This window comes from Sander vitreus, chromosome 13, assembly GCF_031162955.1.
Source record: "Sander vitreus isolate 19-12246 chromosome 13, sanVit1, whole genome shotgun sequence".
In the NCBI taxonomy this organism is placed as follows: Eukaryota; Metazoa; Chordata; class Actinopteri; order Perciformes; family Percidae; genus Sander; species Sander vitreus.
Genome location: NC_135867.1, coordinates 3,014,876 through 3,035,074, shown reverse-complemented (window position 1 = coordinate 3,035,074; position 20,199 = coordinate 3,014,876). Strand labels below are relative to the sequence as shown.

General features: G+C 41.8%; 1 protein-coding gene across 1 annotated transcript in view; it reads left to right on the top strand.

Annotated features, from left to right (window-relative positions):
- wwc1 (WW and C2 domain containing 1) overlaps positions 1 to 19,513 on the top strand; it is an 81,296-nt gene extending 61,783 nt beyond the window's left edge. The window contains exons 13-22 of the mRNA XM_078265588.1: positions 465 to 635; positions 1,003 to 1,195; positions 1,514 to 1,654; positions 2,635 to 2,681; positions 4,169 to 4,367; positions 4,863 to 5,033; positions 5,704 to 5,796; positions 8,199 to 8,429; positions 8,911 to 9,029; positions 10,347 to 19,513. Of these exons, the coding sequence (XP_078121714.1) occupies positions 465 to 635; positions 1,003 to 1,195; positions 1,514 to 1,654; positions 2,635 to 2,681; positions 4,169 to 4,367; positions 4,863 to 5,033; positions 5,704 to 5,796; positions 8,199 to 8,429; positions 8,911 to 9,029; positions 10,347 to 10,413 (1,432 nt within the window). The 3' untranslated portion in view covers positions 10,414 to 19,513. The remainder of the gene's footprint in view (positions 1 to 464; positions 636 to 1,002; positions 1,196 to 1,513; positions 1,655 to 2,634; positions 2,682 to 4,168; positions 4,368 to 4,862; positions 5,034 to 5,703; positions 5,797 to 8,198; positions 8,430 to 8,910; positions 9,030 to 10,346) is intronic.
- The last annotated feature ends 686 nt before the right edge of the window (positions 19,514 to 20,199 follow it).

Sequence of the window (20,199 nt, the reverse complement as noted above, 5' to 3'; positions counted from 1 at the left end):
ACAAAATCTACAATTACCTGTCATACGCCATAAGACCTTAGCTAATGTTAGCAATAATTAATAATTATGTAAAAACGTTTTTGTTTGTTTTTACTATTAGACCAGGGGCGATTCCAGGGTTTGTTAAGTGGGGTGGCACAGGAATGACCAATAATCACAATACAGCATAGAAGATCTGTTTACAAATATAGGAAATATTGGATAGGATAGAACAACACAATGTAATTCTGCTAAATAAAACCTCACATTCATTATTAGTTTCACTTGTTTTCATTTAAAACAAATACAATACACATTTTCTAAAGGCTCAGTCTGCCACTGTTTAAAAACGATCAGCCGGTGCCACCTCGTCCCCCCCCTTCTAGCCCCGCCCCTGAATTAGACAATTATATAATAATTGTTCCAGGCCTACCTGATGTTTTACTCCGAGGTATGTGTGTCTGGGTGGTTGTGTTTTCCTCCAGGCCGGGCCTCCCTGCAGACCTCCCACTCGCCTCCTACGAGGAGCGGTTGGCGCTGGGCTGCTCTCAGGTGCAGCTCGGTTTCCGCTACGAGTCCCGAGACCAACGCTTCACCATCTACGTCATGCAGCTATCCAACTGCAGCGCCATCTGTCTGCCGGCTGACCAGAAAATGTACGTCCTTATACTTTGGTTTACTAAAGAGCAGTGTTGTAGTCAAGACCACCTCAACCGAGACCAATCATCACCATGACCAGAGTGTATCGAGACAGAGACAAGACCACGACTTTGAGGGGTTGAGACCGAGACAAGACCACGACTTTGAGGGGTTGAGACCGAGACAAGACCACGACTTTGAGGGGTTGAGACCGAGACTTTGAGGGGTTGAGATCAAGTCAAGACCAAGACTTTGAGGGGTTGACACCGAGTCAAGACCAAGACGTTGAGGGGGTTGAGACCGAGACAAGACCAAGACTTTGAGGGGGTTGAGACCCGGGACCAAACAGCGTCTCGGTAACACTTGTGCTCGTGTCTCCTGCAGGTATGTGCGTTCGGCTGTGCTGCCCTGTGTGGAAGCCACGCGCTGCCTCTTCCGCACGCGCGGCTCTCTGCCTCAGGACGTCGTGGACGTCAACGAGGTGTTCAGCATGCAGATATCCCACAGTGCATTGCGGCAGAAGACGCTGAGGGTCGACATCTGCAACACCAGCAAGTCGGGCCATGAGAAGTGTCTGGTTAGTAGAACTCTCCTATGGAAGTAAATCTGTTGCATCGGATTTGGAAATTAAAAAGCCATTGAATTCTTAGCACTGAATATTTGCACCTTGAAATTATGTATCTGAATTTTTTTGCCTCAGAATTTTCACCTTTATTTTTCAATATTCACAAATTCAGAATCATAGATTCAACGTACAAAAAATTCAGATATACCAAATTGTAGAATCTAGAATTGATTGCTTTTCCTTGGGTTCCCGGATGTTAACACTGCATTTTATACAGCTGAATTTGGCCTATTCCCTATTGAATGTTTTTATCCCCCCCCCCTCGTCCAGGCGGGAGCCCAGATCAGCCTGGCTGATGTCAGCTGTTCGGAGGAGAGATGCACCAAGTGGTACAACCTGCTGAGTCGCGCCTACATGCCCGAGACCAACAACAAGGAGAAAGAGAGCAGAGCAGCCAGCGGCTCCGACAGGGTACGGGGGGAGGGGGGGTACCTATGAGCTGATACTTACTTTGACTTCTAGAAGTGGAAATGAGGGCTTCCTTCAGAGCTGTTGCTCACTCACTATTGCTTCTCCCTTTTTGTCGGCACCTAAAACTGTTAGTTTTGGAGTAGAACAGGCTTCAGAACAAAAGCCTCTGTCAGGACACCAAACCAAGCAGGAATAATGATGAACATTTTCAGAGAATGAACAACTCCAAGACTGCGGCAGCTGTGGCAGTGAAGCACAGATACATGTTACACACGACGTATTATAATAAAAAAATAATAAAAGTGTAAGGAATAGACTCCAAGCGAGCCTCGATAGTGTTGAAACCGAGCCTCCAAAGCGAGCCTCCAAAGTGGCGTAAGCGAGCGGCGAAAGAAATCAATACAGCTCAGAATTTATTTGAAAATAGTCATTAAAAAAAAGTATACAGTAAGGTTTCTGCTGCTTATTATTTGTGAGGCCAGTTTCCCCATTTGTTAAACCAGAGTAACATTTATTCATTCTCTAACTTTTAACATCTTGTGCAAACATTTGCTCTGATCTGTGTGGTTAGAAGCTAATTTAATTAAATCTTTTCCCTCTGTGCCGAGATGAGTGGTTGCACCTGTGCAAATGGTTTAAGTTCGGTGGAAAATGAGTTTGTATTAAACAGAAAATGGGTCAAAAGGGGTTACCGCCCCCATATAATACATACATCACATGACTGGACAGGTTCCTTCACAGTTTTGGGGTGAAGGAAGTGATTTTGCTGCAGAAGATTATACAGTGCGGGTTTGAGAAAAGAAGTTAATAAGAAAATGCAGAAAACGGCAGACAAAAACAACCAAAGTAACACCAAGACAGACGTTTCTCTGTCTGTCTGTTAGTAAAACATGTTCATAGCTCATAAGGCAGTCAGATATCAACACTTTATTGAATTGTGTGGTAAACTTACAGATGTTTGGTCCTGATGTGTGTTTCAGAATCGTGTTTCCAGCGGCGGAGTTGAAGTTTCTGAGAACGACGAGTGGTGAGTATTTCTCCTTTCCATCTTCTACTTTTGTATTTATTCCCTCCTTCACTCATATTTTTGACCGTCCATTGTCTTCTTACTAGGGCTGCTGGACTCTGGGGAAAAATCATAATCAGGATTATTTAACGCACATTGACTTTTGGAAAGATGTTGCATTTATTGAACAAAAACCAAATCAACAGTGAAAACACTTTGAACTGTAAAAAATGTATACACACATATATATATATATATATATATATATATTTTTTTTTTTACATTGTTTTTGTGTCCGTTAGGCGCCAAAATGGAAATCATGATCACAATTTGATTAATTGCACAGCCCTACTTTTTACTTTATTTATCTTTTTCCATTTTTATTCTGTCCCAATTTAGCAATATTTATTTATTTCTATCACTTCTAACTATCACTTTTCCAGATTTTCCCCGTACATCCATCCATGTGAGGGCATAATGAAACTACGTTAATATGTTAATGATCATTTCAGCGAACGGTCTTATTGCATTATGAACTTACAAAGCTAAGCCATAGGCAAAAATCCCTGCAGCTCTGTTTAAACCTGCAGCTCTTGTGATGCTGGTTTATGCCTCAGTGTTAATCTGATTGATCAACATCATACTGTATGTTTGACTCGCTGTATTCCTTTGTAAGGGAAATTAAGATGAGGTAATCCTTTATTAATCCCCAGAGGGGAAACTTCAGGTGTTGCAGCAGCACAAGACTTTCAGCCTTTTGATACAAAAAATGTTTTAGTTGGTAGTGAAAAAGCATTGAGGTGCAATTTGAGTTTGTTTTTGTATTTGTGCGTTTCATGGCTTTGCTGGGAATGCCATTGTTCTGTTCATGTTACATTACATTATTTATTCCATTATTATTTATTATATTTAGCTGAGGCTCTTATCCAAAGCGACTTATAATTACAACGCTAAGATTTTTTTCACAAAAAAATCCGACTTGCCCGAAGTCAATTTTTACTGGGCCCTAAAAAAGGAAGTCAGAGGAAAAACATCAAAAATAAACGTAAAAGAACGTCAAAAAAAGTGCTGGGGGAAAAAATATCGGGGGGGGATTTCTAACTTAAATACATCCAAAAAGCGTAAAAAGATTTCGAAAAAAAACCATGAAAAGCATCAGGCGCCAACTCATTTCTTGATTGGCCAACGGCACATTCACATCAAATGATTATGATACAATGATGCCCCAACGGGCCAGTGGCTTGTTATACATTTACCTGCCCGAAGTGGCAGTTAACTTGCCCCGGACCATCGGGCAACCCTTATCGTTGAACCCTGCATTAGAAAAACATAGTTTAAAAACAGCATTGAGGATGGTACCCAACCCGTAGTTGTCGTAGAGACGGGAACTAAGGACTTAGTTAGATGAGTACAGATAGAGCAGTATGAGTACAAAATGTAATTTAAAATAAGAATAAAGAAAATGAGAACTAGTTGATCCTATCCTCCTCTCCGTTGTTGGTTGTCAGGCGTGACGACCCTCTGGACGTGTTTGACGACGACGATGAAGGAGGAAATGGCGAGGAGGGGGTGGGGCCTCTGGAGGAAGAGGATGCGTTTTATCCTGACAGCAGGCAATGGGAGGCAGAGGAGGAAGAGGAAGAGGAAGAGAAGATGATGAAACCTCCGACGACGACGACAACAGCAGCAACGGCCATCACAGAAAAGGTAACTTTTGTGATTTTCGCTGATTTCAGTTCGCACATCCAAACAATTCTTCGGTGCAGGTGCGTAGGACAAAAACAAGGACTTGAAGAAGAGTAAATCCTGCATTCTGCTCTTGCTGCAGCATCACTGTTTATTTATGTTTTTAATATTTATTGATATATAGTGAGCGATTTCACATTTTCACAGATTTTACTTTACACCACCTATATGACACACAGAATCCCATTTAAAAAAACATTTTCACCATATGGGACCTTTAAATTGAGCCATTAAATGGTCTCTGATGTCGTCTGAATTCAATATTGGAAATGTTAAAACCACTTTTGGAGTGACGTTTTGTTTGTCATCTAACTAAAGGTTGAAGATAATATCATATCTCATTTTACCAGAATTTTAGACAAGCTCCCAAACTATAGTTACACAAATTAGTTTTTAGGCTGTGCTCTCCTGATGTGTCTACGTCTCGTTACTACCGCCGTGTACTCTTTTGTCCAGGTGAACAAGGAGACAAGCATGGACAACTTGTTGCCGTCCTACCACTGCTCCGTGGTCCGACCCAAGGAACGCCACCCGGACGTCCACCAGCAGAACCCCTTCATGAGGGGGAACACCATCATCCGCTCCAAGACCTTCTCCCCGGGACCTCAGAGCCAGTACATCTGCAGGGTAACTCCAACTGAACAGAGAAACACAGACCGTAACCCTCTGAGGTCGAAAGACGCACCAAACCATGTTTGACAAAATTTCATTTCGGACATTTAAAAAAAAACTCTTTTCTTCTTGTTGGTTATTGGCTGGAACTCTGTTTGTTATGTTTGGTGGTGCAGGTTGGCACAGTTTGTTTTTGTTGGCGTTTGTGGAGCCTGGGCTGTCTACAGAGACCACTTCTTTTTTTTTACAGTGTGTTCAGGGGACAGGCAGCTAGCGGATAGTGAGGAGATGTTTGCTGTATGTGACAAAAAAATGTTGTAGCCTAAAAAAACACGTGACATCGCTTAGAGCACCTTTAATCATATATTACAGAACTTTGTGAAGCTAAGACTTTGGTGAACTCATTCCAAGCACCCAGTCAATTCGTACAACACATAAGTTAAGGTTTGTTTTCAAAAGAGATTTGAGGATGTTCAAAAAGTGAACATCAACGTTTCAGCTTTAGCGCCAAATGATCTAGAAAAAAGTAAAAAAAATGGGGTGTCGCTAAACAGAAAACTGAGTTTGTTTTGAACATTTTGATATGAAACGCATGGGGATCGGTTTTATGCAAATACCTTAAAAAGGTACATTTGACTTTGAATTGTAATTTTTTTCCCTCTCTCTGCTGTTTGTGTCTTTCTAGATCAACCGCAGTGACAGCGACAGCTCCACCCTCTCCAAGAAGTCTCCATTCGTAAGGAACGCCTCAGAGAGACGCAGCATGCGCATGAAGAAGGTAGAAACAACTTCCTCACTCCTGTCTCCCTCTGATCTCTGAAGGAACAACTATTTAGAGCAGTTTATACGTCAGACTACTAGGGGTGTAATCTCGCATTGCCAGACCTTCCTCCACAGCGCTGCGGAGGAGGGCCTGGCTAGTCCACGCAGCATTCTGGGATGGGAGAAAAACGTGCTCTGGTTTATTGGCATTTCTTTTCTTTTTTTTTCTTTTTTTCTTTTTATTTGCAAATATGATACACAACAGCTCATATGGTACAGCTTACAGAAGACTAATTAGACGAGAAGGTCAGATAGTGAAATAACATTTCAGTCAAAGCATAAGTTATCCTGGTCACAGGGAATTAGAAAAATGTAAAAGCTGAGCACCTAGGTACTGTCAGGGCACGCCCTCATACTCTGCTTCTGACTGGCTAGTAGTCCTTACCTAGGTACTGTCAGGGCACGCCCTCATACTCTGCTTCTGACTGGCTAGTAGTCCTTACCTAGGTACTGTCATTGCACATCCTCATACTCTGCTTCTGACTGGCTAGTAGTCCTTACCTAGGTACTGTCAGGGCACGCCCTCATACTCTGCTTCTGACTGGCTAGTAGTCCTTACCTAGGTACTGTCAGGGCACGCCCTCATACTCTGCTTCTGACTGGCTAGTAGTCCTTACCTAGGTACTGTCAGGGCACGCCCTCATACTCTGCTTCTGACTGGCTAGTAGTCCTTACCTAGTAGTCCTGACTGGCTAGTAGTCCTTACCTAGGTACTGAGGCACGCCCTCATACTCTGCTTCTGACTGGCTAGTAGTCCTTACCTAGGTACTGTCAGGGCACGCCCTCATACTCTGCTTCTGACTGGCTAGTAGTCCTTACCTAGGTACTGTCATTGCACATCCTCATACTCTGCTTCTGACTGGCTATTATCTGCAGTGTATCTGCTGTCATCTCCCTGCTTCTCGAGTCGACTGTTCAACGGTGAAGTCGAACCTGCAGGTTTACTGACCACATTAACTGTCGCCCCCTTTCTCCAGAGAGAGGGAGGGAGAGGGACGGAGAGCCTAATTTGCATTTTTTGAGCCCCACGAGTCTCCCGGTGAAGTGACTCTTAATATTTAATAACCGTCTGAATGTTTAATGCAGCTCTGACATTTGCCAGGCTCTATTCATTTAGAGGCAGGCAGCAGCATCTCAGTGTCACTCCTGGGGCTCAACAGCAAAGGGAAATCCGCAAACGCACATCACATGTCGGTGACAGATTTTTGCAAATAATTCAAGTAGTTTCTGTACACTCGGGTGACTCATGCAGACATTTGATCTATCGCTGGCTTCATCTGTTTAACTCTAGCTCTTTGTTAAGTAAAAGTGTTCATATAGTGTATAACAGGACTGTTATGGATAAAACGGCAATGCTCTCAAAATATTTGGCATCCGTCACTGCTGGTTAACCGTGGTGAGTTAGAAAGAAATGCTATTAGGGAAGAGGAGTCTCGTGCATCAGGGATGGATTCTTTGCAGAGACCCCTAGCTGTAGGGCTGGGTATCGTTCAGAAATATCCAACACACCGGTACCAATACTTCCATACCGGTTCCTAAACGACACCTTTTCCGATACCAATGTATTATTGAAGTTATCTTTATTGGGTTTTTGCACAGGTTTCCAAGCAAGAGAAGAGAAGAGAGGGAGGGGGGATGCAGGACATAGATATACATTTATATGCTAGGTCTGAAATTATTTTCTATATGTTCTAAAAAAGGGCTGCCACACTTCCTTTTACATTTCTTATCTGAGCCCCCAAGGGAGCGTCTCATTCTTTCTAATTTAAGATGTGCCATAACATTGGTCAGCCAGCGTCCAAATGACGGCGGGTTAGCTGATTCCCAGTGCAGAAGAACGCCTAGCCAGCAGAGATGAAAAGGCTAGTACTAGTAGTAGTAAAGGCTAGAAATGTGACTGTGGAATTGAGTAATGCTGTACCATTTGCTGGAAGGTAATACAAGTTCCATTAGCAAAAGAATGCTTAACACAAGCCAAATGTCTGAAACACTGGCTCAGACATAGATGGTGGGAAGGAAGGGTTTGCTGTAACAGACTAGTTCTGTGCTTAAAATGCAACCTGAACTGGGACCACTGGGGGGGTCAGACTCAGACTCAGATTCAGTGGGTGAGTGAAACCGGAGCAGAGGGACACACAGAGATGTAGCCGAGCCAAAGTAGACCACTTTTTAATTCATTAACTTTATCGGTTATCAGGCAAATAAAACGGCGATACAGATAATCTACAAACTGCCAAAACACGGCCTGATAATCAGCCAGGGCTATCCCTACTAAAGAAGTATCAGATTTGGTACCCAGCCCTACCTAGCGGCAGATATGACATTGTACAACTGTATCCCTCCCTGTCCTCCCTTCAGCCTCCGGTGCAGGTTAAAGGTCTGGACGGTCTGCTGCGGACGTCCCTGGACCTGGAGATGGACCTGCAGGTGTCTCGGACGCGGCAGTCCCGGCTGGCGCAGGAGCTGCGGGTTCTGCGGGAGCTGAAGACGCAGCTGGAGAACGCCAGGCAGCAGGGCCAGAGGGAGCTGCCGGCCTGGGTCCAAGAAGACGAACGCTTCCGCCTTCTCCTCAAGCAGGCCGAGATACAGGTGAATGGCCGTCGTAGAATTGGTTCAGGTCCGTTAAACCGGTGCATCCAGGTGTGCTCAAGGGTTTTCATCACAAGCTTTAAGCGCGATTTATGGTTCTGCCGGGGGCGCTACGCAGAGCCTACGCCGTAGCCTACGTAAGAAACCTACGGCGTTGTGAATGTTTATACTTGTGCGCTGGTATGTCTGTGTCGTTCTAGCATATCTCTAAAGTGACAAACTTAGAAAAAAAAGACTTTGAAAAAAGCGATATTAAGTCTATATGAAGAGGAACAATGGTCTAGTACAACAGACTTGTAACTGAAAACCATTTTGCAAAGAATCTCACGTACCCCCTGCAGCCCTCCAAAGTACCCTTAGGGCTACACGTACCCCCATTTGAGAAACCCTGCTCTAGAGGACACACTTCTTTAGAGCAGAGTTCAGTAGCTTCTGATTTCCCAACGAACTGAACACCTCCTGTGCTCTCCGTCCTGTTCAGACTCGCGAGGAGCAGCTGCAGGAGAAGCGGGTGGAGAAGATGATGAGGGCCGCAGCCAAGGGCGTCCACAAGATCAGGGGCCAGAGCTGCAAAGAGGTCCCCAAGGTCCAGACCTTCAGGTGGGAGAAACGACAACCCTGTTTTCAGTCCGAGCTGAACGGAGTTCTGAATGATGAGACTCCGTTTAGTTTATTTAACAGCAGCCACGCACAGCACACATGCTGCACCAGAATTAGCTGCATAGCTAATTTGCATCTGCGGCCTCCTGGCCAGTAACGTATTACAAAACATTATTAAGGTACAAGAATGGAGCCCACATCTTTTTATATCACATATTTATTACATACATTATGGTCTCCACGGCAAGTGGAGGAAAACATTACTATAAACCACTTTGGAGCTCCAAAACAATGTGAAGGACCAGGAAACATGATACTAATATTTCTTAGACCCCTTAATTTGGAAAAGGAGGCAAGCCACAAAAAGCAGAAACTTCAAGAGCAGAGTGGCTCAACTTCACATACTTCCAAGGTGCATGGAGAGAGGGGGGGGGCAAAAAACAAGTCTAAAAAGGTCAAAACTCTAACAACACCTGTAGTAGAACAACATGCTGGTCATCCAATTAAGTTGTTCTACTACTACTAAGTGTTTTGACCTCTTTAGAAACAGAGCAGGGATCCCTCGTCCAGGACAGACAGACAGACATGCCATACATATCATACATGCAGAGCAGACAGAAACACACTATAGAGTATCAGTGAAATAAAGAACAAATGGATAGTATTCAGGGCTTTTCCTGACTCAGAAAGAACCTTTGGGGGGTGACTACGCACAGCAGTAGTCACCCCCGCGTACAGGAAAGGCCAAAAATTCCTCCATGCAGGAAAAACCCTGATATTAAGAAATACATTTTTTTAAGATTACTTTTATGGGCATTTCCGGACAGCTCAGACATGAAAGGTGAGAAAGAGAGAGCGGGGGGGGGGGGGGTACATGTATACTGAGAGGTTTATGCCTCGACGCAGAGGTCCAGGGTTCGAATCCGACCTGTGACCATTTCCTGCATGTCTTCCCCCCCCCTCTCTCTCTCTCTCTCTCTCTCCGCTTTCTCATCTAGTTTGACATCAGGAATGAACTGAAAAAGAAGGATACCTCACTAATCCTCTTTGAGGCTCTTGATATGATATTTCTATTTCAATCCGCAACTTTTTTGAGGAAATATTTCCTACAGAAACCTAAAAATGTTTCCAGGCTCCTCACCCTCCTGTCGTCTTCGGGTCAAATTTGACCCATTTTCAAAAAGTTTCTATATCGGAACATTTGGGTTTTCCTCCAACCAAATTGCCAAATTGACTAAAAATGTACACGTCGGCTTCGGGCCTCGCACTTAGAATCTCGCCGTGTTCTGGCTCTAACCGTTTCCTGTGTGCTTTCAGAGAGAAGATGGCGTTCTTCACACGAGCAAAGACCAGCATCCCCGACCTGCCGGCTGACGACGTGTAGAGGAGCGTTTTCAGAAGTATCCCCCTTTTCCCCCCCCCCCCTCCCTCCCTCCCTCCCTCCGAGTCTTAACCTGCTGTTCCCATACAAATGAAGCAACCGTTCGGCGGTGTTATGAAGAATTAAAAAACAAGAACACTATAATATGTTTTGGTAAATTAAAACACTCGAAACCGTGAAAAAAAGTTATTTTAAAGAGCTCAGCATTTCTAATGTGGATAGTCTTTGTTTGTTAATTAGTGATAGCACTGATAGTTTTATTTTTTTTTCCTCTCCTTTTTATTATTCTACACTCTCTCTCTCCCTCTCTCTCTCTCTCTCTCTCTCTCCCTCTCTCTCTCTCTCTCTCTCTCTCTCTCTCTCCCTTGTGTTTCTGTTACTAACGGCTGTTTATAGGCTTTATTAGGTGTTCAAAAAAAAAAAATCATTCCAGCACAAAGTCACACAGCTGCACATGTGCATACAAAGACTTTTGTACTAAAACTGAAACATTTGGACAAAAATAAAAAAAAAAATATATATATATATATATATATATATATATATATATATATATATATATATATATATATATATATATATGTATGTATGTATATTGATAGCACAAAACGATATCAAACAATGGTACTAAAGCAAAATAAGCAACTTAAGCTGACGACAAAAGAAACCTAAATATCCAAACCGAAGAGATCTTTAATATTGACCTTCAAGTGTTTGTTTTTTTTGTTTTTTTGTTTTTTTAAGAGCATTTTGTACGCAGACATGACAACATGAGCACACCTGAAGCTCGTCTGACGTGGACAATATTGACAGCACAGATGGTTGCACGTACATAAGCGTCATCGGCGCGCAGAAGGCGCTACACGACGCAGCGAACGCGAAAAGTCTGCTTTACAAACGACGATTCTCGACTCTCGATTTAGGTCGAAAAGTAAAAAAAGTCGTTGTGATTGTCTCTCACCAGTTACACACACACACACACACACACACACACTCGGCAAAGTGTAGAAACAGCACTAACTCTCACTAACACTCAGGTAGTTGATCGGATAGTCTGCACTTTAAGAAACTTGAGGTAAAAGTGAAAAAAAGAAGAAGAAAAAAAAGGAAGAAATAAATCCATAAACCTTTTGCCTTGAATACGCTGGAATGATTGTTGATTGTTGAAGCACACAAAGATTGTTGAAACACACCCACACACACACACACACACACACACACAGGTTTGTGGCACTATCTTTGTGGGGACCCGTCATTGACATAATGCATTCCCTAGCCCCTTACCCTAACCTTAACCATCACAACTAAATGCCTAACCTTAACCCTTACCCTCACCCTAACCAGAACCTCATTCTAACCCTAATCCTAAAACCAAGTCTTAACCCTCAAACAGCCCTTTAAACTTGTGGGGTCCAGCATTTTGGCCCCACAAAGCTGTCGGGACCCCACAAGTATACTGGACTCCCGGTTTTGGGACCCCACGAATGTAGTTAAACAAGCCCACACACACACACACACACACACACACACACACACACACACACACACAGAGGAAGTAAGATATTAAATGTATTTTGTTGATGACTGATGTGAACTAAAAGGAGTTTTTAACTTCAGACTTTTCCTTCCCTGTGTTGTTCTGTAACTGGATGTTTGGGATACATATCCATACACACACACACACACACACACACACACACACACACACACACACACACACACACACACACATACATATATATATATTTCTCATGCGTCTAAAATCTGGACGTTCTGCAGCTGAATCCGTCTCGTCTTGATTCACGTTAGCATGGTGCCCCAGCAAAACTGAACACATCCACTTTGTTTCTTCTTATCCGGTCTTTAAAGCTGCACCACTTAATGTTTTATATATTAACATTAGAGACAGAGCACATTTAAGTCCCGCCCCCACCGGGAGAGAGAGAAAGAACTTTCCACTGTCCATTGGCTTGTATTGCGTGAAGGTTTCCTCCTCGTCAGTTTTGTCTGCTAGCAAATAGAAAAATGCCTAAAAGCTGCCGTGTGGTGATATTCACTACCAACAATGTAAAGAACCCAGAACTTAAAGGTTAACTACCCCTATTTTCTGATGTTTTTGTGTCTAAGTGACTGATGGGAACAACATTATGGAAAGGATCCCTTCAGAGATAGACCTTTAAAACCTCTTTGAGACCTTTCTGTTTAACCAGTAACAGCTCTGAAGTCGCTAGCACTAAACCCACCAGACTCCATTTAAAAAAGCAATACTTTTAGCGTGTATAGAGCCAACATATATTCACATGTAAATCGGTAAACTACGTGTTGATTTCAACCAAAACTAGAGTTGTGATGGTTGGAAAAGTGGAAAAAGACGACCGAAAACGGCGTTTCACAGTTTTATTTTGTTTCTGTCGACTTTGAATGAAGTGTATTTTACGATGCTAAAATTACTGTTTATTTACATGGAGTCTGGTGGGTTTAGCGAAAGCAATTTTGCGGATGTTTTTATGGTTAAAAAAAAATGATCTTACTCTTTAACAGAAAGGTCGACCTGCTTAGAAATCCTTTCCATAATGTTGTCAGCACAGTGAAGACTTACTAACTTCTGTTTAAAGTCTCGTTTCCAAGGCAACCTGACTTTAAAAATCAGCACCTTGACTCCTGACACGTCTCTTGTTTGCCGACTCTTTGTGTTTGTACCTGGATGTTGAGCAGCTGTTGTACAAGTTGTCCTTGGTACTTTCTCTCAACATTTCTCCTGCCTTGAAGCAACACTTTTTTGTTTTGTTCCAACATTTTATTGAAGAAAATGAGGCAGTATGATGCACATACACAAGTCAAGTCATTATGACTTCAAAGCAACACTATAGGGGATAATACCTCATGTTTTTAGACGTAATATTTAAAATCTCCCTGCTGATAACTGGACTCGTTACGTTGAGATATTTTAAGCAGATTTAATTTTGATAATGAGATGAGGTTTTGGTGTCACATTTCTCTTGAGTCGTCCTTTTCAACACATTTTCACTCCCGTCGCGTAAAATACGGACGCTTAGGCAGGTGGCTTTGGTGTTTGTTACTGACACTAAAAGTCTATCTAAACGTGCTTTATCGGGACTCTTGGCGTCACTTTTTTATGCTCTGGATCGGGGTGTACGTTTAACTGACACGCGGCACAAGAACGGGACAGTTAGGTTTAGGAAAAGATGGTGGGCGGAGTTATAAAATGTACGTTTCAGGGACACGCGGGACAAGAACGGGACACGAACCCCGTTCTCTTGAGTGAAAGCCCTGTGTTGTTTAGTCTCGCTTTGCCAGACCCTCCTCCAAAGCGCGCTGGAGGAGGGTCTGGCTACTCCATACAGCAGTCGGGAGTGGGAGGAGAAACGTGCTCTGGTTTATTGACATTTCTTTAAACCAATCACAATCGTCTTGGGCGGCGCTAAGCACCTGAGAAAAGCCGCGGTGCCGCCGCAAAATAGCCTCGGGAAGGAACTTGCTTTGGTGGAACGTGTACGTCCAAAAGTTGTTTTAGCCGTGTAACAGAAAACTCAGATTGGACAGATAGTCTAGCTAGCTGTCTGGATTTACCCTGCAGAGATCTGAGGAGCAGTTAAAGCGTAACTTTCGCCAAAATGCAACCTAGGGCCTTTTTGTGAATGTACCCGAGTTAAACTTTAGTTTAAAAGCATATTTAGGACGGAAGCGCCACTTTTAAGGTGTACCGTATTCTCGTTTTTCGGTCAAATTGCCTTTTGAATGAGAGTCCTAGGGACACTTTTATGCTAGCCTCAGAATAGCTATTTTTAAACCACTAAGAAGGCTCGACACAACATGAGACTTTGCTCCAAGTATCACCAGGGGCTCTACACATGAACTACACCGGTGCACAAGGGATATACTAACTCTGTGGCTACTTGTTTTGATATCGACTCGTTTTGACTGCCGAGGCGGTAGCAGCCGGAAACATTCCCAAAAAGACCCTAGGTTGCAATTTGTCGAGAGTTGGGCTTTAATCGTAGTCCTCATAGATCCACCAGAGTTTAGAACGCCAACACAAAGGAAGTCCAAGGCAACGGATATCCGGCCTAAATGAGTGAATGTGTTGTTTGACCCATCCACCACCCCAACCAACATCCCTACACGGCATTCGGTCTTTCATACTACTCGCTACCGTTGTCTCTCTTAACACTACGTCATCTTACAGCGCCGCGGTCGAGCTGCTGCTCTGCCCGGTGCGTCCCATACAGACGCAGAAGGGAGATTTTTGGCGTCGGGATCTGACGCGGAGAGCCACTGACTAAGCGTCAGTATTTGACGAGTTGGAAGTGAGAACGGGTTGTCCTTTTATACCGACCTTCACATCATACAGAGAGAAATCCATCAGAGAAGATACAGAGGCCAATTTAAACACCCGCAGGAGCAGGAAACAGACCAGAATGCATTGCAGCAACAGGACTGGTTTAGCTTTCTATAAGAACTGAAAGAGCTTTGTCATTATTTTGCCTACTGCCTCATTTTTATGACCAGTTTCTTATTATATTTCTTCCACATAGACACATTTAACTGTAGAGGGGCCTATGTAAGCAGTTTACTAAAGTTAAAGGAAACCAATGAATCAGCAACAAAATAACCAACTCCTAACAATGAGCGGTACATTAGAGAAACATCTTTAAGGCGGCATTATTTTCTGGCCAAAATCATTATCACCTCTGAGCATTAGAAAAAGAAAATGAAATAAAAAAATACACCTTACAGAAAAAAGGAATGCAACAAGTTGTAAAAAGGCATTTTGGGAAATGAAGTAAATGACTGAAGGGAAAACGACTCCAAAATCAGTGAATTGCACCCACTGAACACTAAATAATGAAACATTTAGAAAATCGCAGATTGAAAACAAGTCGAGTCAGTTTTAGTCGTGTGGCTCTAAATCACAGATGGAGTCCGACATTCAACACGCAAACAAAAAACAGGAAAAAGACGGGAAAAATAGCAAAACGAGAAAGGCAACATCCAGAGCAACAGATCTGAACATGAAAAAATAAATGAAGAGTAGCACAAAAATGGCATATTTCAGCTCGTACTTCTGCTGATGAATGAAGTCCACGCTGCTGTAAGCCTCGTGTTGTCCTCGGGTCAACATTTTACCTGTTTACAAAGTTTTTTTATAACAGAAATAACAAAATTAGCCCCAAAATAACTTGGATGCATGCATGTACGTTGTATGGAGCCCTGTAGGTAAAAGGAATGATTACTTATATTGATTTTTGGGTGTTTTATTCAATTTTGTAGCATTTACAAAATGTTTAAATGGTCTCCTGACTGAACTTTGACATTCTGCGATTCCCTCAACATCCTCAACATTAACTTTTGGTCAAGATAATTCATCATTTTTGCGTTTTTTTTTTTTTTTAAACAAAACTATGAGGTATAATGTCATTTAAATTAGGTGTATTGACCATGAATTTAAAAAAACGTCACCGTCAGTGGTTGACTTCTTGCTGGGTCGCCATGCTAAACGTGTTTTGGGTACTTTTAGGTACTTTGGATGAAAGTGTCCACTACATGACACAAACCCTCCATATAATCATGTTCCCATTCCCGTTGTAAACAAGAATGGGTTACACTTTACTTGAAGGTAGCTACATAAGAGTGACATGACACTGTCATGAACGTGTCATAAACATTATAAACAAGTCATAAACGCTTATGACATAACGCTTCTTTTAGTAAGTGTCATTCGGTTTTTGTCATGACAAGTTATGGTTAGGGTTCATGTGTCATGACAGTGTCATGTGTTCATGACAGTGTTATGTCACTCTTATGTAGATACCTTCGAGCAAAGTGTTCCCCAAGAATGTAGCCTCTCTGCTGCTGTCATTACAGAGGTTTCTCCGTTTTTACTGTTTGTAGATAAACAGCCGCTCGTACGATGCTTGAACTGTAGATCAGATCCAGTGGAGAGTCAAACTACGACCTTTTCTTCTTTTTTTTGGCCTGTGTATTTCATGTGTTGCCTTTGGTGTGCGTATGTTTAAGACCAACAGAGGAAGTTGATTGTTGAGGAAGTCCTATTCCTTTTTGTTTTTCCACATCACCCTCCGATCCTTCAGTGATCTCCAGAAAGTCCCAAACATTCAAATCAGTCTTGTGTTCTGATAATTAAATACTGTAAATGTAAATCCACGCAAACGGGAAAGACGAGAAGTCACCACACATTCAGGTAGAAGTAGGAACATTTTTTGCACAAGTGTTTATAAGAATAATAAATATTGCACAAATACATGAAATAAATCAAACGACACTACAGCTAAAACAGGTGAAACTTGATGGGGACTGAATCAAATGCTGTGAGGGCGTTCACACTGCAGGAAGTGAGTGTTTGAGTCGGTCTAAAATCAGTCTGAACAGTCAACATTTCTGAACTAAACAATGTGCAAAACAACAATTCCAAAGATTTAACACCTGATGCTCACGCTCTTAAAAATGCATGTCCTTGTGATCCAAATAAAACTACTTTACCTTCTACGTTAGGCTGTAAATTCACTCAGCTGCTCATGTTTGCGATGGTATAACAGGGACTTAAAGGGTAACTACCGTTTTTTTCAACCTGGACCCTATTTTCCTATGTGTTTGTGTCTCAGTGACTGATGGGAACAACAATCTTTGACATTGGTCCAGTGTTAAGCGAGATCGCTGCAGTCGGCAGCAGAGAAACAAGCTCCAATGTAAGTTAACAGGACAATTGTCCAACTTGTATTAACCTTCACAAAAGTGCTCGTTTTGCCACTGACAGGCTCAGATTAATATTCTAAGTGTCTGACAACATTATGGAAATGGTCCCTTCAGAGATAGACCTTTAAATGATAAACCTCTTTGAGTCCTTTCTGTTTAACCAGAAACAGCTCTGTCGTTAGCGCTAAACCCACCAGACTCCATTTAAGAAAAGCAATACTTTTAGCGTTATAGAGCCAACATATTTTAACATGTAAATCAGTAAACTATGTGCTTATTTCAACTAAAACTAGAGTTGTGATGGTTGGGAAAGTGGAAAGGCGCCCCAAAACGGCTTTTCGTAGTTTTATTTTGTTTCTGTTAACTTTGAATGAAGTGTGTTTTACGATGCTAAAATTACTGTTTATTTACATGGAGTCTGGTGGGTTTAACAGATGTTTTTATGTTTTAAAAAAAAAAGGATGTTACTCTTCAACAGAAAGGTCGACCTCCTTAGAAATCCTTTCCATAATGTTTTCAGACACTTAGAATATTAATCTGAGCCTGTCGGCGGCAAAACGAGCACTTTTGTGAAGGTTAATACAAGCTGGACAATTGTCCTGTTAACTTACATTGGAGCTTGTTTCTCTGCTGCCGACTGCAGCGATCTCGCTTAACACTGGACCAATGTCAAAGATTGTTGTTCCCATCAGTCGCTTAGACACAAAAACAAAGGGAAATAGGGTCCAGGTTTAAAAATCGGTAGTTACCCTTAGGGGTGTAAGGATACATCGATCCCGATCGATTCAATGACTCAGAGCCTATAAGTTATTGTTTTGATGTCGGGTTATAAAGACCATTTCAAACAATAAAAAAAATGTCAGTCAATATATAACCTAAGTCTGCTATGATGGCAGTTAAAGAAACAGCACAATAGTTCCTCTAAAATGATATTTTTTAGCTGAACAGCTCGGACTTTTGACTGATCCCATTCACCAGGAACTTAAGTTTTATTCATTTTTTAAGTTTTATTTTTTTTGGGGGAGCATTTCTGCCTTTAATGGATAGGACAGCTGACATATGAAAAGGGAGAGAGGGGGGAGAGACATGTAGGAAACCGTCACAGGTCGGACTCGAACCCTGGACCTTCTGCGTCGAGGAATAAACCTCTACATATGTGCGCCCGTTGTTTTTCCCCGTGTGTGTCTGTACATTTGCGGAGGCCTCGCGATAAGCGCATACATTTTCCGAAAACTTTTCAACTTGCACAGGTTGAAAAACGTCACGGTCTCCACAGTGAACACACCTCAACGCCTCACTTTCTCTCCACGAAATCGCTCCATCACGTCACGACAAACTGGAGCAACACAAAAGAAGTGCGAGTTCTGATGCGACTGTTCAGACTGAAGCCACAAATCGGATATGTATCGGAACGAAAAAAAAGTCCAGAAGCAGTCAGATGTGGTTTCCTTCGCAGGTTTTCAGAGCTGTGACGAGGGCTGAGCTTTTTACTGTAGCAGGAACACTGTGAAATGAATGAAGGCCTTTTGGAGTAATGTGAGAGAGTGTGCCTTTTGGAAAAGCAACGTAAAAAAAAAAAAAAAAAAAATACAAGAATAATGTATGTAAAATAATTTTTCTTTCCTTGTTTTTGTCCTAAATGTCCAAACCTGGCCGCCATTGTGTGATCTGTAAGAAGCTGGAAATGTAGAGAAATGTTTGCATTCATTTGTCCTAATGTAAACGTTGTCATTTTCTGTTTGTTTTCCTACACTTTAGAGCGAGTAGTTTGAAAAGATAGGGACCGTCTGTGTAGTCTGAGGAACAGTACCGTCTTGTTTATGGGATCTTTGTCACCATTGACCGAATGTTGTTTAACCTCTCATTCGTATACAGCATAACATCTGGATGAAGGAATGTAGGTTTTTTTTTTGTTTTTTTTTGCTATGAGAAATCACGATCATTCAGAGAGAAACACAAAAGCTGTTGTAGTCACAATTATTTTTATTTTTTTTTTCCATCACGTAGGTTGTGATATCATTCTTGTTTTGTTTTTTTTTCTGAAAATTCAAGAGCATTTTTTTTTCCTCATTTGATGTATTGTTTAGTTTTTCCTCTCCCTAATGAATCTGTTTGTATTACGACCGGCGATGAACCGGCTATGAGAAACGTACAGCATATATTTATTGCACTTTGTGATTTGGGTGTGCTTTTCCTGTTTTTCTTTTTATCCCGAGTCCCGAAAAAAGCTGTGAATTTTATTCTCAGACACTGTACTATCGACCAGAGTTGTAAATATTTCACCAGCACACAAAAAAAAAAAAAAAACCAAACAATATGTTTTGTAGTTTCACAACAAATTAAAAAAAAATAAAGGTCTTCTCTTCTATTTTGATGTCCAGAAATAACATTTTGTATACTTCTGTTATTTTGCAGTTGATATTTTTAATGGATTATATACATGTAGGATCATTTGATTTGGGACTGTACAAATATTCTGGTAGAGCAAGGAAGGGTCTTACGTTTTATTTCAACCTTTCCTTTTAAGATGTATTTTAAGATGTATAAAAACGGGTTATGATGGTTAGTTTGGTGGCATTCAGAGGATAACAATCCTGTCTCTATCAGTGCTTAATTTTCTGTCATAATCAAAGTATTGCCTGATATCAGACTCTTTACACTCCACGGAGTGGGCAGATTTGAAGGTCTGGACCCAGGCAAAAAACAAGTAGCTAATGTCTGTTTGAGAAATACAATTCATGTAGATCTTATTAGTGATTGATTACTGATTGAAACATTGCCTCTAGCCCACTAGATCCTTTGCTTAAGTAAAAGCACCAATACCACAATGGGTGACAAGCCAAAAAGGTTGGCAGCTACTGGTTTTTATCTTTAACAATATGGATGGATGGATGGATGGATGCATACCCACCCACCCAAGTGGAAATTCAAGATCCCAGTAGCTTAAAGACATCACACACAACATACACATATATCATAAACAGGATGATAAAATAACAAATCCACATGAATGTACTAAGGGATGTTTTTAAGCATGAGACACGTGTGGTATTT